Source organism: Pyrus communis, chromosome 11 (assembly GCF_963583255.1).
Source record: "Pyrus communis chromosome 11, drPyrComm1.1, whole genome shotgun sequence".
In the NCBI taxonomy this organism is placed as follows: Eukaryota; Viridiplantae; Streptophyta; class Magnoliopsida; order Rosales; family Rosaceae; genus Pyrus; species Pyrus communis.
In genome coordinates, this window is record NC_084813.1 from 24,711,302 (window position 1) to 24,735,709 (window position 24,408).

At 37.0% G+C, this 24,408-nt stretch overlaps 3 protein-coding genes and 1 pseudogene across 3 annotated transcripts; all 4 read right to left on the reverse strand.

Annotated features, from left to right (window-relative positions):
* LOC137708521 (laccase-15-like) lies at positions 1-2,756 on the reverse strand. The gene is made up of 5 exons (XM_068447617.1): positions 2,640-2,756; positions 2,250-2,401; positions 1,912-2,156; positions 586-1,656; positions 1-173 (listed from the first exon to the last, which is right to left on the reverse strand). The coding sequence occupies exons 1-5, from the start codon at positions 2,754-2,756 to the stop codon at positions 43-45; spliced, it is 1,716 nt and encodes a 571-aa protein (XP_068303718.1). The 3' UTR covers positions 1-42.
* A 6,219-nt stretch (positions 2,757-8,975) lies between these two features.
* LOC137708522 (metalloendoproteinase 2-MMP-like) lies at positions 8,976-10,024 on the reverse strand (annotated as a pseudogene).
* A 4,808-nt stretch (positions 10,025-14,832) lies between these two features.
* Positions 14,833-15,937, reverse strand: LOC137709507 (metalloendoproteinase 2-MMP-like). The gene has a single exon (XM_068448593.1). The coding sequence runs from the start codon at positions 15,909-15,911 to the stop codon at positions 14,985-14,987; it is 927 nt and encodes a 308-aa protein (XP_068304694.1). The 5' UTR covers positions 15,912-15,937; the 3' UTR covers positions 14,833-14,984.
* Positions 15,938-23,043: 7,106 nt separating this feature from the next.
* On the reverse strand, positions 23,044-24,158 carry LOC137709496 (metalloendoproteinase 2-MMP-like). Its single transcript, XM_068448584.1, has one exon. The coding sequence runs from the start codon at positions 24,156-24,158 to the stop codon at positions 23,232-23,234; it is 927 nt and encodes a 308-aa protein (XP_068304685.1). The 3' UTR covers positions 23,044-23,231.
* Between the last annotated feature and the right edge of the window lie 250 nt (positions 24,159-24,408).

Genomic DNA, 24,408 nt, shown 5'->3' on the forward strand with positions numbered 1-24,408 from the left:
TGCCATGAACATTGAACCAGCTCGAAAGCTTTATAAAAATTGTTAGCACGGAGGCATTCCTTGTGGCGGAGGTAAAATTTGCGCTCCTAGGCCCTTTCCATTTTTCACTATGAATGTCACGTCCATGCCCCATGACATATGCCGATCGATATGACAGTGCATAAACCAAACGCCTACACACAACGATAACGACAAGAACAATTTATCATGTGATCTAATCATTAATTAATATAACTAATTAGGCAGTTAACTAAGGGCTTGTTTGGATGTGCTTTTAAAATGGCTGAAAGCGCTTTTAGAGAAAATATTTTTGGTTTCCAAAAGCACTTCAAATGCTTTATGCAAGAAACACCAGTTACGTGCTTCTTCCAGGAAGCATTTTAAGTGCTTTTCCAGGATTTACTTGCATTTTTACTAAGGATTGGTTCCAAAAATATTTTTACCAAAAGCAGTTTCAGTTATTTTAAAAAAGCATATCCAAATGAGCCTTAAAATTGGAAACTGAAAGCTCATATGGTAATTATTAAACGGCCCCTTAGATAATACATTTACTATAGATGACGAACGTCTTTATTAGCTTCATACCAGGATTGTTTGCCTTGAATCTAATGGTAATCCAACCATTTACAGGGACAGCGATGGTGTTCTGAAGAGGAGGATCGATAAGATTATACGTCAAAGGGTCCTTGTCCTTGTCAAAATTCCCAAACCCCCAACCCACAACGTAGAAACTGAATCCATGGAGATGCATCGGATGGTCATCTCCTGCCACTATATTTGTCCCCTGAAACACAATCTCCACCGTTGAGTTGTACTCCAGTATCTTCACCTCTGTGGCTCGCTTCGTCGGGAGTAGGTACAACGGCAAGTCCTGAGCTGTAAAATTAAATAGCAATGGCGGGAAATTTGGAAACCGAGTTCCAAATACCCCATTGAAATGGTAATAGTAAGCTTGCAATATGTCAATGGTGGGGTTGACAAAGCTAATGTTGTTGACACTGGCGGCAAAACGAGTCCCATTAGGCCCAGCACATGAATTATTCGGGCAGGGTAGTAAGTTGACGGAGATTGTAAAGAACAAATGAGTTGTTATCTTGCGTGGCACGTCAACGGGGTGGTTTTTATCAGCCAAGCTTTTGAGTTTACTGGTAAAGTGAACCGATGCGTTGGTGTTGTTATGGGAAGGAATATTAGGCAAAGAAGTAGGAGATGAATTAAAATTTCCGTGGTATTGGAGTATGGCAGTGGCGGTAGTGTTCTCGTAGGGAACCCCAGCCCCGCCAACGTAGGCTTTAACAGCAATGTAGTAGTTGTTGGGGATTTGGTCGGCATTTAACAAGAGGTCAATGGTTTGACCGGGAGATATGGTCACATAATCTGTTGAAAATGGCTTGGTGTAGCTAGCATCTGAGCCTACAACTGTGACGTTGTGATTGGCAATGGCGAAAAACAACATCACTTGCACGGCGGAGTTGATTAGTCTGAGCAGGTAGGTTTTGCCGGAATCAACTTTGAGCTTAAATGTGTCTGATTTTGAGCAAGGATAGAGATCGCCGGGTTGACCATTGATGAGGAAAGCATTTGAAGTATTAGCGTCTCCTCCGCTTTGAATGGTTTCATTGTAAAGTTGTCCGATATCTTCCTTCCACCACTCTCCTAGAATTTTCAAATCAACAATTTGCAGAAAAGTTAGGATCGTAATTTGGAAATGTTTATATAGAAATCACTATGCTCATAAGGTCAGAAATCTTTTCAATAGAACACAGTGAAATTTTTAATGAAAATGCAAGTAGAAAATGCCCCAAAAAACCTTTTAACTTTAGTTGTCACAAGCGTTTTTAGTTATTTGAAAGCGCTTTAAGCTATTCTATAAGTGCTTTATGGAACTGATGTTTGAATTGATTTGCATACCCAAGATGATTGGAAATTCAGCGTGAGGTTTGGGAAAAGGGTAAGTCGCTCCCTTCTTGGGGTATATGACTATAGCACCGTGGACGGTGGCTCGATCCCACTCGATGTGGGCATGCCACCATAGAGTCCCTTCCTCTGAGGAAAATATAATGGTTTGGGTAAACATGGCTCCTGGTTGGATAGGACATTGCGTGATGTAATCAGGACCGTCTGACCATGGATTCCTCAGTTGCTTAACTCCATGCCTAAAATAGATGGTTCAGAATTGTAGAATCATATCATGAATTTATGTAAAAGCCGGATGAGATTACATGCACTAGATAAAGTTGATTAATTACCAGTGGATGGTAATGTTACGATTGCCCTTGTTATAGATATCCACTAGGATAGTATCTCCAGCATGAACATACAATGTTGGTCCGGGAAACTGGCCGTTTACAGTCAAGATGTTCTTTGTGCTACACAGTCGTTTGTATGGAGTTTCTTCCACCTAAAATTGATTTTTACAAACAAACAGAAGCTGTTCATTAATATCCTTCAAATCACAGATATATGTATATGTACGCATTATAAGTTAACATATTATAGTCGGAAAATGGAAGGGGATTATTAAAAAAATCAATTCAATAATCAACTATTACGTCATATGGTCTACAAAATAAATAAATTGTCTCTCATGCAATTCATACATATGCATCAGAATTTAGAACTGAACTGGAGTTAATTACCACAAAAGTGTAGCGAGGAGGCGAAGCTTGGCAATGGAAGATGCCAACAGTAGCCAATAACAAGCCGACTACAAGTTTCAAGCTAATTAAAATCTTCATGCTGATCGACGACGACATTGATTATTCCTTTCCTTTGTCTTTAACAGATGTAGTTCGCATGATGAGTTGAGGATGGTATACACACACACATATTATATATAAGAGATAAAAGCATAGGAGCCTATTGTACGTAATCGAAAATTAAAGTAATTTACTGGTGAAGGTTAAAGCTAAAAGTCGATGCTATGCTAAGCACATTCTAAAAATCTCTGTCTATGCGCTAGGTGGCTGGCCACCATCCTAATTAATTCCTTAACATTTGAAAATTAATAAATGATGCTACCTACTTAGGCATCCGCTTAATCCGCCTAGACACGGGCCTAGACTGCCTATACCTATCTAGGCATCCACATAGGTCATAGCTCTCACTTAAACTGAAAATCGATAACTTTCACTTTTCATTTCATTTTGTTCAGTAAATGTAAGAGACTTGTTGAATATGATGAAGAATCATTATACACTTGTTCCCCATATTTTTATATGTTCTAAAACTGTATAATCTATATGTCATTTTATTTTACAATTTCTATATTACAATACAATTATTCATGTTTTTAAGTATAAATAAACACTTATTAATACGAGATATAATGAATTCAATTAAATCTGCTTAATCTGACTAGGCCTCAACCCGCCGCTCGACTAGTGCCTAGCGTCTTTTAAAACCTTAATGCTAAGTAAGAAGTGTTCATAAAACATTATGCTTAATATCACCACTAATTTGGTATCCAAATATTCAGAGGGAGGGTGAAAGGATCTAAAACTAAGAAAGTAGCTAGCACTCCTCCTTCCTCCTCCCTCAATCCTTCTCCTCACGCCGGCATGCGTGAATCGCGATTACTAAGTAATTAATACTATAATTATTTTTGTAGCTTTTTTCAACCTTTCTATTTTTTAGGTCAGCTTTCACCTAATTAATACAGTCTAATCAGAATTCCTTCATTTCCAATCTAAAGTAATTGAACTCAACTAAAAGAAAAAAATGAACGTTTTGTTGGCTGTCGGTAGCTAGTCAGCTTCCATGCCACCTTACAAAGCCCAAAAGGTGTTTCCTTTATTCCTCACCCCCACCCCCACCCCACAATAATTTTTCGTTTCATGCCGTCACAGATTTTTTGGTGCCGTCACAGATCTTTTCGTTTCATGCCTGTCGCAGACAATTTACCTTGCTTCTACTTTTATATTTCTGGTGCTTAGAGCTTCAGGAAATTAACTTGCATAATTAACACTCAATGAAGATCTTATATGTCCAAATTAAACCTGATAACGAAATTTGAGGAATTAACACAACATGCAGATAGGATTTTGCCTCTTTCATCTGTTCAGTTAATTGCGATGTGAGCTTTGGGATCAACCCAAAGCAAAAATAGTAACAAGGGAAGGGAAGGTCAATTGTTGTGCGCGTATGGAGTTAGGTAATGAATCAACCAAACACAATGCCCACTTCAAGGCTTCTACTCCAATGGTTATGAACTTATGAGAGATCAAAGATCAATACGGTCGAAGGACACCTGACATTATGCAATGGAGGAGAGATTTTATTACGTGAATTTACGAAAATGCCATTCAAGGCAAATACATTGACTTTTGTTGACTACCTTGTTGTGTCATGTAAGATCCATTTTCTTGGCATATCCTCATAGTACTCGTCGCTACGAATGTGTGGGCGCAAACGGAACGTAATTTGGAGTTATAACGAAGAAATTATAAACGAATAAAGTTGAGGGCAAAATGGTCATTTGATCATTTTCTGGAAGGCTCCAGATTGTTGGAGCAAAAATCTAGGAAGCCATATGTGTGGTTGTGATGGAAAAGTAAGAAGAGAAAGAAGAGAGATGGATGATGGAGATAGGGGTAAAAGGAGAGAAAGGAGGGGAAGATTGCCCAATCAGGGAAAGAGAGAGAAAAAAAAGTGAACCATAGGGGAAAGGAGGGAAGATAGAATGAGGGGAACCCGATCCTTTTCTTTTGACCCGTTTTCCCATTGTGACCTGGTTCCCTAAACAAGTTCTTGGCGCCATTTTTCGACATGATTTCGTCGGTTTTTCCGGCGATTTGCAGCCATCCACCACCATAAATCAATAGAGACCTCCCATCTTCATTTCTCCATCAAACCCAAGTAGTTTTGAACGTTATTTCACGACGATCACCCCCGTCGACTTCGAGGACACCACGGTGGCGATCGACCGTTTCTACAACCACCACTGTCGACCACCACCATCAATCAAATCCCCTTGAGGTCAGGAACAAAGCCCATGCATTGGTTAGGGCGTCAAAGTTCGTTTGGACAACAAATCAAGATCACCCATTTCTAGGGTTTCCAGTGGATCGAGGGTGATTTGAGAGGTTTCCTGGCCAAATTGGACTTCGACCCAGGTATGAAAGTTGTTCTTCTCATTAAGATTTTCATTCCTATGAAATTTGGGAATTTTGGAGTTGTTCGATTTTCCGGCAAGTCGGGACGGCTGGCCGCCACCTCATGGCGGTTCGTGCGGCGGCACGTGGCGAAATCCCAAGGTCCTTCCTTAGGTTTTTCGATGTGTCGGATCTGAATCTGCTGTTCGTTTTTCCAAATTTATCGTTTAGGTATAATTTTACTAAAAGGTCTCTAATTATGTTTAGGCACATTGGCGGGAAGCGACGTCATCCTCGCTAGTTCAAGCAGTTCTTGAGCAATAAAATCTATGAGTGGACCCCTTCTTAACTTATATGTTTTCATAAACATTAGCCTAGCATGCATCTCATGTTTCATGATTTGAGTATGTTTTATATTATGCTTTATGAATTCCTATAAATACGGTTTATGAAATATTTATGATTTATCGAAATTACGTTTTGACAAATGGTTATAAATGATTGGATTTGCATATATGAATTCCTATGGCTCTTGAGTATAATTTGGTTTTGGATTTACGAGTATGGTTTACCATGGATTATGAGATTTTGACCTTGTGAGCTCCGGATTTGATGTGAGACTCTTGAGGTATGTTTTCAGTACTTGTCTAGCGGGTTATCATACAATAGATCCACAAAGCAGGGGTATAGATGTCTCTGGCCATAGGACACAGTGGATGAGTAGTGAGAGATTATGATTATTCCCCCAACTTCACTAGCCCATGGCTAGTGTTGGTGTGTGATGTAATATGTATATGCCTCTTCTCTATATAACTCAGAGATGTATAGCTTCACCTCCGGGTGATGGACTCTATGTTTCTTCTCTGGCATAACCTAGAGATGTACAGCTTCACCTTTGGGTGATGGACCCACTGTATGTACATATAGATATGTTATATCCTCTTCTCCGGTGTAACCCAGAGATATACAGCTTCATATTCGGGTGATGGACCGTGGTTTCTTCACCGACGTAACCCAGTGTCGTACAGCTTCACCTTTGGTGATGGTTATGCTTTTGGGCCACTATGATACCCCTAGTTGAGTACATCATCGATGAGATTACAGATTTTCCTTCGGGCAACGATATTTCCATGACTGAGCACTGAATTTTACGTACTTGCTTTATAAATGGTTTTACATAGTATGCTAGGGCTTTTCATAAAACCTATATGTAGTATATATATGTTTTCAAAACAGGGGGTTAGTATGTTCCTAAATAAAATGGTTTTCCTATTATTAGTATTAATATAAACTTTGGTTCACTCACCTTTTCTGTTTTGTGCCCCCTCAGGAGTTAAAGTCGAGGCACACAATCCCGGCGTCAGGACACTTCGGCATATGTATCCTCGAGTCTTCTTAGTGTAGGTATTATTCTCTTGTTTGTACCTTTTCCTAATAATTCTTCCATATTATTCTTAGTAGTCGTATGCTCTGAACACGTTCTAGCAATGACATATTTCATTCTAATTGCATATATTTTATTTGGATGCATGTTTAAAATGGTTTCGTCACTCTCTGGTGTTGGCCAGCACATGCCTACCCTGATATTTGGGGATATCGGAGTTGGGGTGTGTCAGAGATTCTCTCTTGCAACTATTTCATAATTCTAATAACGTCACCCAATTAATAAATACCTTCCACTTGTTTAAAAAGGGAACCACAGATCCAATGAAAACTTCTCACATCGTATAATGGTGAAAAGAGAGAACAATAGTTGGATCTTGCATATTAAGCGATTTTAATCACTTTCTTTTTTGGTAACATAAGGGGGTGGATCACCTCAAAAACCAGCTCAAAGAGTTATTACATATAATTCGAGTTCTAGGGACTCCCATCATATCATCAAATAACTGAGTTCCAATACAGTCAGAAGGATTCTAAAAAAAAAGATACCCAAGATCCATATTATAGCTCCAAGTGACAATGCCATATGTCACCATGTTCTTCTTCAATGATGTTGTCGGTCAATGATGTTGGCAAGAGATGAAAGCTGGTATCAATCATATTATTAATTAAATTAACACTTGAGCCAAATCCATCTTCACGCGTAATTTTGAATGCTCTTGTCAACTGCTAGTAACTTTTAGTTCCCGTCCAAAATATGGCCTCCAAATTTCATCATCAACCACCTGTTCGTAAGGTCCTTCTGAATCCGCAATTCAGAAACTTGTTAGCTAACCATGAAAGTTAAATACTGAACCTGCTAATTGCAATCTTGCAGCTTAAACACCAAAAATACTACTTATATAATACTCAAATCTTCCTATATGTCCTGCGTACGAAGAACTGCTTACAACTAGACTTAGAACATAAGATGCAAAGGAAACTAATCGTCCTAAATCCTAATATGTCGATTCCAAGAGAATGTACATAAGATGCAACTGAACTCAGCAGGGAAATCGAATTGATTTACATGATAAAAAGATTACCGACTACTGAAGAAAATAAAATTGGCCATCCATATTGCTTAACATTTCACAAATTGATGAAACTTGGAACGCTTAATAAAAAACCAGACATCGATTCACTTTCAAAATCTCAGTTTATCAAAGATTGAAGAACTGTTACATCATTTTCCAAATCCCTACTCATTATCCTTATAAGCTGAGCTCATCCATAAAGAATATCTTGCTATAGAAAAGTTACAAAGAACTACTTTAACGTTCAGTATTTCACCTGCCAACAAAGATAATCGAGTTCAGGAAGTTGGATGAAACTGAATGCATAAATGCTTCACGAAACCAGAAGAAGAGTCTTCCAACTCGCTCATAAGTTAAAAGGGTAAAAAAATGGAATTCTACATTCAACATATCAAAATTTGGTAAGATATACCTCACTTATGAGAACCATAACCGTTTACACCCAATTCCACTTCGTCGGCTATCTGCATTGCCAAATTCCCCTCCTCTTTGTTCTCATCATCCCCATCATCAGAATCCGAAGTAAATTGGCTCTGATTATCAAACTGATGTATTTCTGTGCTAGGCGGCTTAAGAGTTAAGTCCAATTCAATTCAATCCTAGACGCTAAATAAACCCAAAATATTAAAAGCCCAACACTAACTGATGCTTCGATGGCAAAAGAAATAAATATATGCGCCAAATTACACTTTGGTCTATGTAATTTGAGCCATTTTTTCTTACTTCAGTTTTGGCAACTTAAGTCCTAGAGTGTGCTTACTTTTGCAATTTTGGTCACAATAGCTGTTTCTGTTAAAACTGAAACGAAAATTATGCATGGCGGCATGTATATATCTTGTGTGTTAGTTATTTTGAATTTAATTTCAAGGACTAATACTATACTTATCACATTTTTCATATAACACTTCTACCATATTTCTAGTATAGATAGGACCCACCAATGCATGCGAGTACCATCTCTATTGGAGATATGATAAAAATGTCATATGAAAAATGTGATAAGAGTTGCATTTTTTAATTTCAAGTGTGCAGACTTTGTAAGAATGCGTGCATCTCGAGGGAATTTGACCAAAAATACTACTTTCACTACATTTTTTATACCACATTCGTATCTCCTCCTCCATATTATCATTTTTTCTTTTTTTAATTTATATCTACAGTCTAGGATATTTCATTATACTTGTGTGACACATTTTAAGTTCGAATTTGGTAAATTACGAATTCAATAGTAATTTATTCTTCAAACCATAACAAATCTATGGTTTACTAAAAAAAAAAAAAGTTATTAAAACGTTCAAACATTAAAATATATAAAAAAAAATTCATAACTTTGAAATAGAAATCAAATTTTCAGCATATATATGCTATTACAACTTTATTTATGCAATAATGTAATGCGAATCTCAGTACACTCCAGATAAGGCACCTTAATTATTTGATAAAGGAAGGAAAAAGTATGAAAAGTTGACTTTTGCTGAACTCTAATTATTTATCCTCTAGTACTTTTGATTATCTGATCATCAGGTTTTATATAAAGCTTTAATTCCTTGAATATATCCGCATGCAAACTTTGGGTAAATCCAGTACGAACACCGGAAGACATGACAGCTCCTTCAACAGAGCTATGTCCTAGCCCAAGCAGATGCCCGATTTCATGCAAAGCCACGGTTTCCAAGTCATAAGCACCTTCCACAGCCCCCACAGCCCACGGCTCATCGGCGTCGTAGTGGAATCTCCCATTGGTTGGTGCAAATGCATGAGCAAGAGTTCCACCTCGGCCGTCAAATGGGGCCCCATCTCCATGATCTCCCCTGCCAAAACTGATCTTCAGATCCGCGTTTTCGTAGCTTTGGGCTTGACTGAACGAGAAGTGTGTGTTTCCTGCCCATGTTGCAAAAGCTCGTGCAACTGCGGCCTAAGCCTCAGCTGGGGTGCTTTGATCAAAAGCATAGGTGAGTTGGTACTTAGACGAAGGCCATTTAGGGTTTCCGGATAAGAAAGAAAAATGAGCAACTGTGTGAGTCGAACCATGTCTGCCACGGTGATGAGGTTGCCTTTTCTTTCCCAATCGCATGGAGGTGGTACCATTAATGATATCTGGGACACCACACCGTGGCATCGTCATTCTCGACACTGTTTTGGCATCCAATGTTCCGGTAGCCTTGAGGTGGTAATTGACTTGGTAGGTTTTGATCGCCGACTCCAAGATGTCGTCGAAGTCATCATTATCGGAATAGCTATTCAAATATCCAAATTTTTCAAGGTACCTTTTTAGGTCTTGGATGCCTTGGACTTTGTCGCCCTTGTGACAGCCCTTGAGATGGTTAAGGAACTCGAATGGTGAAGTTTTTTGGTTGTGTATTTCTGATGATGTTGCTTGGGAGAGGAGAGAAAGGAGGACGAGGAGAGTGAATGTGAAGAGAGAAAGGGTGTTTTGTGATGCCATTGATTATACTAGTAAAGCACTTACGATTAAGCAGATTCAGGACGTTGCAAAAGCTTTGCATTTGGAGGTCTATTTATAGGTCTAATGAGCACCCATAAGTCCTCATTATTAATGTCAAAATTGAGATTGAGCTGGGGTTTCATAGCTATATGATCATGACTTTGACTGTGCCTAAGTCTTGAGGTTCGAGATGATGACCCTGGAAAAAAAAAATCCGAGGAACAAAATTTGGAGACTTATTCTTATTGGATACGTATAAAACTAGTCACTACAAAGAGAAACTGTCGGAAGGTGGGACCTAAATTATAATTAGCGAACATATATTAATATCGATAAGGATAAAGGTAGGGAGACCAAAATTTTAAACTAAATTTGCAAACCAAATTATGTGTCACTAATAGTAAATAAGCACATTAATTAACATTTAAGTAATAATCTAATCATCACCATTCACATCCTTTGGTTTACAAAATTTTGTTTCCCTAGCATATTACCCTACGAATATATTTAACCTCAAGGCATAAGAGAGAAAAGGCTGCCCACATATGCGGCAAATTAGGGTTTTTTGGTCAATTCCATGGAAGTATCATAGAAAAAATGGATACGTATTGCCATATGTCATTATACAAAGTGGAGTGACACTCGTAACAAAAACTTTTCTCCACATGCATCGCGACATATGGCGCACCGCTCAGTGTTCCAATCACAATGAAAAAACTTTCATAGAAATTGTGGCAAAATAAAAGATTTAAATGAAATAGAGCTTCTTTGGTTTACGGTGGCATGAAGTTTGGGGTTGGTGTTTAGGATATGCTTTGGGTTGATGAATTGCTAGCTACGAAGAAATGGATACTAATTTTTATATTTTGTTCAAATTAAGGGAAGAACAATTTACTTCATAATTTAATTAAAAAATAGTAGAATGGGGAGGACTAATATATTTTTAACCTAAAAACTTGGACAAGGTTTTTACTTGGCTGTCTAATTTTCTTTCAACATAGATTGACAAGTTTAGTGACAATTCTATTTCAATCAATTCAATCCTAGACATTGTACAAGACTTAAGATATTAAAAGCAAAAGAAAAAAAAAATATGTATATCAATTGTAACAAGCATATTCGTATAACATGTGGGGTAAATAGGGTATGAAGGATTTGTATTTACACGTGTCTTGAAGCAATTTGTCATCCCTCATTATATTCATATCCCATATGTTATAAAATTTCTCTAACACGCACCCTCTCTTGTGTGGAGATTTTTCAAGCCTAATACATAATCAATACAAATCGGGTGACTTGGAGCATATACGGTCATTGGGTTTTACATGTAAGTCAACATGCTCCTATTCCATAAAAAAAAAAAAAAATTGAACATTTATCGTAAAATCAGTTGACAATATAAGTTCATACAGTCATAAGATGATGACTTTGACTGTAACGAGGTCTTTTGAGGTTCGAGAAACGACGGCTGTGAAGAAAAAACTAAGAACAAGACAAGTAAAATTTTAAAATGTAGACCCACGCTATTATAAGTTAGGTATATAAACCAATCATTCTGGGAGAGTGATTGGTGGAAGACTAGAGCAAGATCTAAAAAACAACGCAAGGTTTGTTTTTTCTAGTCAAAGTTAATGTTCCATATATATGTATAACAAAAATTAAAACATAATTTTTTTTTTTTTTTGTTTTTTTGTGTTGGCATTTTAAACATGAGAAATGCTAAGAAGACTATCTCAAAAGTGGAAGACTCTCCATGAATTCTCTGTTACCTCATATTTTTTACACAATATTTTATAATGTTAGCACGAGAATTAACGTTAAACTGTGAGATAAAAGAGAGTCCATAAAGAATGCTACTTTGCGAGAATCTCTTCTTAGCATTGTTTTAAAACATTTGTAATGCATCTTCCACTTTCTCAATTAGAGAACAGAGAAGGTTTTGAGTGCGAGCTAAAACGTCGTTTTGGGCACGTTTCTTACAAATCCATGCAATTTTCTCTTTTACAAATCCATGCACTTAAATTTGGAATATGCTTATGCGTGACATGCAGGTGTGACCACATCAGATTTCTCAAATTACCTAAAATAATCATTTTTTAAAAGAACAAATGTAATTTTTTTTCTTGGTTTAAATAATAGACTAGCTGGTGGCGAAGCCACAACTATCCATTGTTTCAAGACTGAAAAGACTTACAAAGGCATTTCAACCATCTCGTAGTTACCATCGTGTATTTCAATAGTACCAGGAATCAAATCCAGAATGAGTCGTATAAAATACAGTCCTGAAAACCGCTCCAACCACTAGGCCATCACGTGATAGTTATAAAAAAAAAAATGCTGACATCTTAATGTAGATATATATATATTGAACTGTTACTAGCACTCCAAAAATCTCATTTTATACTCCTTACAAGTTTTTTTTATTTTATTTTTATTATAGAAAGTTTGGATGCAAAATTATATTTCTGCAATGCCAATAACATTTTTTTTATTTTTTTGGTCGAGAATAATTTGACGAGTTTAACAATTAAGATTTATTAATATATATTCAATTTAGCCAATTTTGTTTTCTGGTTAGTAGGAAACAAACGGTGAGAATGGCTTCAATTTGCCACTTTTCTGGGAACTTGCAGCTTGCAAGTATTCAACCCAGATATGTACAGTAAAGTACCTCATAGCTCATACCTTGTTTGTTTCTGTTGTACAACTGCATAACAAGTAACAAATTGACTGTACCCTTATGCAAGTTTGCGCAGCGTTCGTCGCATAGGGCACAAAGCATGAATGACTTGATATCGCCTCGGCGAAAATTTGCCTTCGTAGATCCATACGGATCTCAGTAAGCGTGTAATGGACTCCCGAACCCAACTATGTTCACGCTACTCCGATTACAGAGTAGAGTAGGCAAGTAGTCATGAAGAAAATCCAGGGAATTGAAGAAAACCAAACAAAGAGTTTCGTAAGGTCCTTCTGAATTCGCGCAATTCGGAAACTTGTTAGCTAACCATGAAAGTTAAATACTGAACCTGCTAATTGCAATCTTGCAGCTTAAACACCAAAAATACTACTTATATAATACACAAATCTTCCTATATATCCTTCGTACGAAGAACTGCTTACAACTAGATTTAGGACATTAGATGCAAAGAATCCTAGCTAATTGTCCTAAATCCTATAATATGTCGATTCCAAGAGAATGTACATAAGATGCAAATGAACTCAGCAGGGAAATCGAATTGATTTACATGATTAAAAGATTAACGACTACTGCTGATAATAAAATTGGCCATCCATTTTGCTTAACATTTCACAAACTGATGAAACTTCGAACGCTTAATAAAAAACCAGACATCGATTCACTTTCAAAATCTCAGTTTATCAAAGATTGAAGAACTGTTACATCATTTTCCAAATCCCTACTCATTATTCATATAAGCTGAGATCATCCATAAAGAATATCTAGCTATAGAAAAGGTACAAAGAACTACTTTAGCATTCAGTATTTCACCTGCCAACAACGATAATAGAGTTCAGGAAGTTGGTTGAAACTGAATGCATAAATGCAGCACGAAACCAGAAGAAGAGTCTTCCAACTCGCTTATAAGCTATAAAGGTAAAAAAAAATGGAGTTCTACATTCAATATATCAAAATTTGGTAAGATATACCTCACTTATGAGAACCATAACCGTTGACACCCAATTTCACTTATGAGGTAAGATATACCTCACTTATGGTAAGATATACCTCTTTGATCTCATCATCCCCTTCATCAGAATCCAAAGTAAATCGGTTCTGATTATCAAACTAATGTATTTCTACGCTAAGCGGCTTAAGTCCAACTCAATTCAATCCTAGGCACTAAATAAACTTAAAATCTTAAAAGCCTAACACTAACTGATGCTTCGATAGCAAAAGAAATATATATATATATATATATATATATATATATATATATATATATATATATATATGCCAAATTACACTTTGGTCTCTGCAATTTGAGCAATTTTTTCTTATTTCAGTTTTGGCAACCTAAGTCCTACTGTGTGCTTACTTTTGCAATTTTGGTCACAATAGCTTTCTGTTAAAACTCAGACGAAAATTATTTGCATGGCGGCATGTATACATCCTGTGTGTTAGTTATTTTGAATTTAATTTCAAGAACTAATACGTACTTATCATCTTTTTCATATAACACTTCTACCACATTTCTAATACAGATAGGACCCACCAATGCATGTGGTTACCATCTTTATTGAAGAGATAATAAAAATGTCATATGAAAAATGTGATAAGAGTAGCATTTTTTAATTTCAAGTGCGTAGACTTTGTAAGAATGCGTGCATCTCAAGGGAGAAGGGATTCTGAGCGTTGAAATTGGCATTTGACCAAAAATAATATTTTCACTACATTTTTTATACCACATTGGTAATTATCATTTTTTGTTTGTTTTAAAATTTATATCTACACGTGTGGGCCAGCTTCATCTAGTTTAGGACCAATTACGCTTTACAGTTTGCATCCATAGTTTGGGTATTAAAATGGAAATAACACTAAAGTAAAATATTGAACGTGCTCTTGTATAATCTTTCAATTTAATCATCAAAGTTGCTACGGTCTAGGATATTTTACTACATTTATAAGTGACACATCTTAAGTTCGAATCTGGTAAATGACGAATTCAATACTAATTTATTCTTCAAACCATAACAAATCTATAGTTTACTAAAAAAATAAAAAGTTATTAAAACTTCAAACATTAAAATATAAAAAAAGAAAATTCATAACTTTGATAAAGAAATCAAATTTTCAGCATATATATTTATATGCTGTTACAACTTTATTGATGCAATAATGTATTGCAAATCTCAGTACACTCCAGGTGAGGCACCATAATTATCTGATAAAGGAAAGAAAAGGTATGAAAAGTTGACTTTTGCTGAACTCTAATTATTTATCCTCCAGTACTTTTGATTATCTGATCATCAGGTGTTATATAAAGCTTTAATTCCTTGAATATCATCCGCATGCAAACCTTGGGTAAATCCAGTACGAACACCGGAAGACATGACAGCACCTTCAACAGAGCTATGTCCTAGCCCAAGCAGATGCCCGATTTCATGCAAAGCCACGGTTTCCAAGTCATAAGCACCCTCCACAGCCCCCACAGCCCACGGCTCATCGGCGTCGTAGTGGAATCTCCCATTGGTTGGTGGAAATGCATGAGCAAGAGTCCCACCTCGGCCGTCAAATGGGCTCCCATCTCCATGATTTCCCCTGCCAAAACTGATCTTCAGATCCGCGTTTTCGTAGCTTTGGGCTTGACTGAACGAGAAGTGTGTGTTTCCTGCCCATGTTGCAAAAGCTCGTGCAACTGCGGCCTGAGCCTCAGCTGGGGTACTTTGATCAAAAGCATAGGTGAGTTGGTACTTAGACGAAGGCCATTTAGGGTTTCCGTTTAAGAAAGAAAAATGAGCAACTGTGTGAGTCGAACCATTTCCGCCACGGTGATGAGGTTGCCTTTTCTTTCCCGATCGCATGGAGGTGGTACCATTAATGATATCTGGGACACCACACCGTGGCATCGTCATTCTCGACACTGTTTTGGCATCCAAGGTTCCGGTAGCCTTGAGGTGGTAATTGACTTGGTAGGTTTTGATCGCCGACTCCAAGATGTCGTCGAAGTCATCATTATCGGAATAGCTATTCAAATATCCAAATTTTTCAAGGTACTTTTTTAGGTCTTGGATGCCTTGGACTTTGTCACCCTTGTGACAGCCCTTGAGATGGTTAAGGAACTCGAATGGTGAAGTTGTTTGGTTGTGTGTTTCTGACGATGTTGGTTGGGAGAGGAGAGAAAGGAGGACGAGGAGAGTGACTGTGAAGAGAGAAAGGGTGTTTTGTGATGCCATTGATTATACTAGTAAAGCACTTATGATTAAGCAGATTCAGGATGTTGCAAAAGCTTTGCATTTGGAGGTCTATTTATAGGTCTAATGAGCACCCATAAGTCCTCATTGTTAATGTCGAAATTGAGATTGAGCTGGGGTTTCATAGCTATATGATCATGACTTTGACTGTGCCTAAGTCTTGAGGTTCGAGATGATAACCCTGGAAAAAAAAAATCCGAGGAACAAAATTTGGAGACTTATTCTTATTGGATACGTATAAAAATTAGTCACTATAAAGAGAGACTGTCGGAAGGTGGGACCTAAATTATAACTAGAGAACATATATTAATATCGATAAGGATAATGGTCGAGATACCAAAATTTTAAACCAAATTTGCAAACCAAATGATGTGTCACTAATAGTAAATAAGCACATTAATTAACACTTAATTAATAATTCAATCATTAACATTCACATCCTTTGGTTTACAAAATTTTGTTTCCCTAGCATATTACCCTATGAATATATTTAACCTCAAGGCATGAGAGAGAAAAGGCTGCCCACATATGCGGCAAATTAGGGTTTTCTGGTCAATTCTATGAAAGTATCATAGAAAAAATGAAAGTACATATTGTCATATGTCATTATACAAAGTGGAGTGACACTCGTAACAAAAACATATGTCCACATGCATCGCAACATATGGCGCACCACTCAGTGTTCCAATCACAATGAAAAAACTCTCCTAGAAATTGTGGCAAAATAAAAGATTTAAATGAAATAGAGCTTCTTTGGTTTACGGTGGCATGAAGTTTGGGGTTGGCGTTTAGGATACTCTTTGGGTTGATGAATTGCTAGCTACGAAGAAATGGATACAAATTTTTATATTTTGTTCAAATTAAAGGAAGAACAATTTACTTCATAATTATAAATAAAATAAAAAAATAAATAAAATAAAAAAAAAAAAGTAGAATGGGGAGGACTAATACATTTTTAACCTAAAAACTTGGACAAGGTTTTTACTTGGCTTTCTAATACATAGATTGACAATTCTATTTCAATCAATTCAATCCTAGACATTGTACAAGACTTAAGATATTAAAAGCAAAAGAAAAAAAAAATGTATATCAATTGTAACAAGCATATTCGTATATCCCCTCTGCACACAACATGTGGGGTAAATAGGGTATGAAAGATTTGTACTTACACGTGTCTTGAAGCAATTTGTCATCCCTCATTATATTCATAACCCATATGTTATAAAATTTCTCTAACGCACACCCACTCTTGTGTGGAGATTTTTCTAGTCTAATACATAGTCAATACGGGTGACTTGGAGCATATGCGGTCATTGGGTTTCACATGTAAGACAACATGTTCTTATGCCATTAAAAAATTGAACATCCATCGTAAAATCAGTTGACAATATAAATTCACACATTATCGTAATTAACGTATCATATTCAAGTTGCCCTTTTGTTTGCCGTTTAATAAGAAACAAATGGTGGAAATGACTTGGGTTTTCCATGCATAATTTCTTTGGGAAATTGCAGGATACATACAGAATGGACTGTAAATACAAAACAAATTGACTATACATTAGATGCAGTGGAGTTTCACACAGATTCACTACTCAATTTTTTTATTTTATTTATTAAATTGTAAAGATGGATTAGGCGAGATTAGCTCTTCGTCAACAGTTGTGTGCAAGGCACCAACCCTCTTCCGAAGGAGAAAGGACCGTTGCACCCAGAAACCCCCCGCCCGTCCCCTCTCTACTAGATTTTATTAAGAAGAAAAAAGGAAAAGAAATACAAGCGGGGGAACTAGGTCAATACTCGCTAAAAACAACTTTTGAAGCCAAATCCTAACAAGAAGTAGAAAACTGCTTGAGACAAGAAAACCCAATTAAAATCCAACCTAACAAAATCGATAATTGGGGCGAAGAGAAAGATTGTGATGATATGCAGCAATAGCACAAGGAGGACAAGAGTCCCACCAATAAACCCCAGGATGGTCCACTCCAAAATTTGCCAAACGGTCAGCCACCTGATTCCCTTCGAGAAAAATATGTGTAACTCTTATGCACATAGAAGAGAGCAACGCTCTACAATTCAACCAACGAACCCTCAAACGCCAAGGAACACGATTATGAGAAGCAGAAGTGAAAAGAACAGCCAATGATGAATCACACTCAATCCAAAGGAAATGCCAACCCTTCTCCCGAGCTAAGTTTACCGCATGAATTAGAGCATGCAATTCAGCTTCAAAAGAGTTTGCCACCCCTAAAGAAGTAGCAAAACACCCTACACATGAACCAAAATGATCACGAAAGATACTGCCAGTACCAGCCAATCCTGGTGATCCACGAGCTGCACTATCGGTATTCACTTTGACCCAATGTAGAGAAGGTGGTTTCTATAACACGAGGTGACTTGGCACGATGACCAGACAGGGAAGCCGTGATTTTCTCTCTCAACCATGATCGAAGCAGGTAAATCGCCAGAGAGATCAACATCAACCAAAATTCGAGCATAGTACCCATACAGACGTTCACGAATGGCCTTGTCAAGCTGCAGGGGGGTGCCAATTGTCAAGCTGCAGGGGGGTGCCAATGCCACGAGCAATTTCCATTAAATGACGTGGGTGCCATTACTCTTGGCTTAAGCCATATATTTTAACCCAAACCTGGGCATGCGATTGTGGGAGCACATTACCAGGTTTAAAATCTGGTTGCCATTGAGACAGACGAAAAATTCCTTGTGCTAACGTACAAGTGCCTCCACCCCAAACTCGTCTCATGTCGTCTTCAGTAGAAAAATGAATATCATAATAACCTTTGCCTAATGGAACAAGCCGCCATGACATGTTAAGAGACCACAGTGAGACAAGAGATGCTTTGAGATCAGCCGTCTTCAACGCTGCGGTTCCCTTCTTCAATAGCAAGCGACCCAAAAGATTGGTGCGGCATGATTTAATTTGTTCCTGATAGATGTCTTCACTGATCTTAACATAGGTAACATCTGCCCTAATCGTTGGAGTTGGTAATTGGCTAAGCGTGACAGAATTTTCTAAACCATCAGTCAAAATCGCAGCAAAGGTTTTGGGTTTGGGAACCGAAACCTGAGCGATGGGAGCAGGAATTGGAGAATTTGAATCAAGGAAAAACCATGGGCATACAACAGGAGGGGATGAGACAGCCATGGGCACCGCCCCAGAGATCCGTCGACGTCCCAAAAAATATAGGAATTGGAAAAGTTGTTCAGCAGAACATGATTGGTTGCATAATATAGTCGTGTTCCTTAAACATCAAAGTTAAGTTCAACAAATAGAAGGCTAGACATCCACATACTTCTTAAAAAGTATCGATTGATGCACAAAATCTGGTGGATCTTGGGTCAACGTAAAGTATGGTGTAGTGACCTTCACGAGAGTGATCCGCTCACTAAGTGATGAAGATATGTAAAGAGATAATAGTGCAGAAGTAGATACAAAATATACGTTGTTCACCATAAATTGGGCTACGTCCACAAAGTTAGAAGAATCTCATTGATAATTTGTACATGTTGGGGGAAAAACTCAGTAGGTAATAGACAAATATCAATGAAATTGAAAGTGATATAGCAATACGTATATTACTATAACAAAATCTGCAGAGTTATAATTAATGATAAAACTCTCGTTAACTAATCGCCAATTAAATCGAGATTGAGTTGGGTCTTCCATTGTCATATGATGATGACTTTGACCGTAACGAGGTCTTTTGAGGTTCGAGAAACGATGACCGTGAAGAAAAAACTAAGAACAAGACAAGTAAAATTTTAAAATGTAGACCCACTATTATATGTTAGGTGTATAAACTAATCATTCTGGGGGAGTGATTGGTGGAAGACTAGAGCAAGATCTAAAAACCAACGTCAAAGTTTGTTTTTTCTAGTCAAAGTTAATGTTCCGTATATATGTATAACAAAAATTAAAACATAATTTTTTTTTTTTTTTGGTTTGTGTTGGCATTTTAAACATGAGAAATGCTAAAAAGACTATCTCAAATTAGGTGGGAGACTTTTCATGGACTCTCTGTCACCTCATGTTTTTTACACAATGTTTTATAATGTTGATACGACAATTAACGTTAAACTGTGAGATGAAAGATAGTCCATAAAGAGTGCTAATTTGCGAGAATCTTCTTAGCATTGTTTTAAAACATTCGTAATGCATCTTCCACTTTCTCAATTAGAGAATAGAGATGGTTTTGAGTGCAAGCTAAAACGTCGTTTTGGGCACGTTTCTTACAAATCCATGCAATTTTCTCTTTTACAAATCCATGCACTTGAATTTGGAATATGCTCATGCGTGACATGCAGGTGTAACCACATCAGATTTCTAAAATTACCTAAAATAATCATTTTTAAAAGACCAAATGTAATTTTTTATTTTTATTTGTTTTAAGAAGAGACTAGCTAGTGGCGAAGCCACAACTATCCATTGTTTTGGGACTGAAAGGACGTACAAAGGCATTTCAACCACCTCGTAGCGACCATCGAGTATTTCACTAGTACTAGGAATCAAATCCAGAATGAGCCGTATGAAATACAGTCCTGAAAGCCGCTCCAACCACTAGGCTATCACGTGATAGTTATATAAAAAAGTGCTGACATCTTATATCATCCGTGATTATTCTCTATGTCGCCAATAATTAATGTTGATATTTTTTTTTGTAAACTGTTACTAGCATTCCAAAAATTTCATTTTACACTCCTTACAAGTGTATTATTTTTTAATTATAGAAAGTTTGGATGCAAAATTATATTTCTGCAGTGCCAATAACTTTTTTTTTTTTTTTTTTTTTTTGATCGAGAATAATTTGACGAGTTTAACAATTAAGATTTATTAATATATATTCAATTTAGCCAATTTTGTTTTCTGGTTAGTAGGAAACAAACGGTGAGAATGGCTTCAATTTGCCACTTTTCTGGGAACTTGCAGCTTGCAAGTATTCAACCCAGATATGTACAAAAGAGTACCTCATACCAGTGGCGGATGCATTGAGGAGGTGACGCCCGGTACTTCAGTGAACTTTCATGGATACTTTAGGTGTTGATCTTTTGAACTTCGGTGAATGTCCATGGATATCTTGGGTGTTGCCCTTTTGAGGATTAGAGTTGGCTTCATACATACCCTACAACATCATCATTTTTGGGCAAACATTTTAATCTGAAATCACAACAACAAGGCATTAGGATCACAAATAAATCAAATCAATATGAAATAGAGATCGACTAAGTATATTGAACTTATCTGTAGAATTCGGAAGACTTGGTTATGAAGATGAAGCCATTGATGAACTCTAGGTTGTCTTCTCCTTCCAATACTCCAAAATATCCCTCTACTATATGAATAGGTTTAGTGTTATGAGGAATTTAACGTATGGAAGTAGGGACTTAACCTAGTATTTATGTACCATTAGGTTTCCTTATTAGCCCACCTATGAACAGCTAAGAAGGTCAACCCTATCACCTTGATTGAGTCCTATCATGATGCAATATCTTTGTATTTGAACCTCTAGATGATTCTCCTTGATAGCTGCAATGATTTAAGACTTCACAATTCTTACCTAACTAGGATTCTTAATTTACTCGAATTGCACATCACTGAATAATCAAGTGATTTGTTCCTCAAATAAACCAATTGTCACACATTGCCATTCACAGAACTTTACACTATTCACTTTCAAAATCTCAGTTTATCAAGGATTGAAGAACTGTTACATCATTTTCCAAATCCCTACTCATTATCCATATAAGCTGAGATCATCCATAAAGAATATCTAGCTATAGAGAAGTTACAAAGAACTACTTTAACATTCAGTATTTCACCTGCCAACAACAATAATAGAGTTCAGGAAGTTGGTTGAAACTGAATGCATAAATGCAGCACGAAACCAGAAGAAGAGTCTTCCAACTCGCTTATAAGTTATAAGGGTAAAAAAAAATGGAGTTCTACATTCAACATATCAAAATTTGGTAAGATATACCTCACTTATGAGAACCATAACCGTTGACACCCAATTCCACTTCGCCGGCTATATGCATTGCCAAATTCCACTCCTCTTTGATCTCATCATCCCCTTCATCATAATCCAAAGTAAATTGGCTCTGATTATCAAACTGATGTATTTCTGCGCTAAGCGGCTTAAGTCCAATTCAATTCAATCCTAGACGCTAAATAAACCTAAAATATTAAAAGCCTAAAACTAACTGATGCTTCGATAGCAAAAGAAATACACACACACACACACACACACACACATATGCCAAATTACGCTTTGGTCTCTGTAATTTGAGCAATTTTTTCTTATTTCAGTTTTGGCAACTTAAGTCCTATTGTGTGCTTACTTTTGCAATTTTGGTCACAATAGCTTTTTCTGTTAAAACTGAGACGAAAATTATTTGCATGGCGGCGTGTAATATCCTGTGTGTTAGTTATTTTGAATTTAATTTCAAGGACTAATATTGTACTTATTACATTTTTCATATAACACTTCTACAACATTTCTAATATAGATAGGGCCCACCAATGTATGCGGGTACTATCTCTATTAGAGAAATGATAAAAATGTCATATGAAAAATGTGATAAGAGTAGTATTTTTTTAATTTCAAGTGCGTAGACTTTGTAAGAATGCGTGCATCTGGAGGAAGAAGGGATTCTGAGCATTGAATTTGGCATTTGACCAAAAATACTACTTTCATTACATTTTTTTTATACCACATTCGTATCACCTCTTCTGTATTATCATTTTTTGTTTGTTTTAAAATTTATATCTACAAGTGTGGCTTCATCTAGTTTAGGACCAATTACGCTTTACAGTTTGCATCCATAGTTTGGGTAGTGAAATGGAAATAACGCTAAAGTAAAATATTGAACCTGCTCTTATATAATCTTTCAACTTAACCATCAAAGTTGCTACGGTCTAGGATATTTCACTACACTTGTAAGTGACACATCTTAAATTTGAATCTAGTAAATGACGAATTCAATACTAATTTATTCTTCAAACCATAACAAATATATGGTTTACTAAAAAAATTAAAAGTTATTAAAACGTTCAAACATTAAAATACATAAAAAGAAAATTCATAACTTTGATAAAGAAATCAAATTTTCAGCATATATATTTATATGCTATTACAACTTTATTGATGCAATAATGTATTGCAAATCTCAGTACACTCCAGGTGAGGCACCATAATTATCTGATAAAGGAAAGAAAAAGTATGAAAAGTTGACTTTTGCTGAACTTTAATTATTTATCCTCTTGTACTTTTGATTATCTGATCATCAGGTGTTATATAAAGCTTTAATTCCTTGAATATCATCCGCATGCAAACTTTGGGTAAATCCAGTACGAACACCGGAAGACATGACAGCTCCTTCAACAGAGCTATGTCCTAGCCCAAGCAGATGCCCGATTTCATGCAAAGCCACTGTTTCCAAGTCATAAGCACCCTCCACAGCCCCCACAGCCCACGGCTCATCGGCGTCGTAGTGGAATCTCCCATTGGTTGGTGCAAAAGCATGAGCAACAGTCCCACCTCGGCCGTCAAATGGGGCCCCATCTCCATGATCTCTCCTGCCAAAACTGATCTTCAGATCCGCGTTTTCGTAGCTTTGGGCTTGACTGAACGAGAAGTGTGAGTTTCCTGCCCATGTTGCAAAAGCTCGTGCAACTGCAGCCTGAGCCTCAGCTGGGGTGCTTTGATCAAAAGCATAGGTGAGTTGGTACTTAGACGAAGGCCATTTAGGGTTTCCGTTTAAGAAAGAAAAATGAGCAACTGTGTGAGTCGAACCATTTCCGCCACGGTGATGAGGTTGCCTTTTCTTTCCCGATCGCATGGAGGTGGTACCATTAATGATATCTGGGACACCACACCGTGGCATCGTCATTCTCGACACTGTTTTGGCATCCAAGGTTCCGGTAGCCTTGAGGTGGTAATTGACTTGGTAGGTTTTGATCGCCGACTCCAAGATGTCGTCGAAGTCATCATTATCGGAATAGCTATTCAAATATCCAAATTTTTCAAGGTACTTTTTTAGGTCTTGGATGCCTTGGACTTTGTCACCCTTGTGACAGCCCTTGAGATGGTTAAGGAACTCGAATGGTGAAGTTTTTTGGTTGTGTGTTTCTGACGATGTTGCTTGGGAGAGGAGAGAAAGGAGGACGAGGAGAGTGACTGTGAAGAGAGAAAGGGTGTATTGTGATGCCATTGATTATACTAGTAAAGCACTTATGATTAAGCAGATTCAGGATGTTGCAAAAGCTTTGCATTTGGAGGTCTATTTATAGGCCTAATGAGCACCCATAAGTCCTCATTATTAATGTCGAAATTGAGATTGAGCTGAGGTTTCATAGCTATATGATCATGACTTTGACTGTGCCTAAGTCTTGAGGTTCGAGATGATGACCCTGGAAAAAAAAATCCGAGGAACAAAATTTGGAGACTTATTCTTATTGGAT

What these genes read in the sequence shown, in the direction of transcription:
- LOC137708521 (XM_068447617.1), bottom strand. Translation starts at nt 2,756, where the DNA reads ATGTCGTCGTCGATCAGCATGAAGATTTTAATTAGCTTGAAACTTGTA. An exon ending in CTCCTCGCTACACTTTTGTG is followed by an intron (nt 2,402 to 2,639) that starts GTAATTAACTCC and finishes AATCAATTTTAG; the next exon opens with GTGGAAGAAACTCCATACAA. An exon ending in CGTAACATTACCATCCACTG is followed by an intron (nt 2,157 to 2,249) that starts GTAATTAATCAA and finishes CATCTATTTTAG; the next exon opens with GCATGGAGTTAAGCAACTGA.
- LOC137709507 (XM_068448593.1), bottom strand. Translation starts at nt 15,911, where the DNA reads ATGGCATCACAAAACACCCTTTCTCTCTTCACAGTCACTCTCCTCGTC.
- LOC137709496 (XM_068448584.1), bottom strand. Translation starts at nt 24,158, where the DNA reads ATGGCATCACAATACACCCTTTCTCTCTTCACAGTCACTCTCCTCGTC.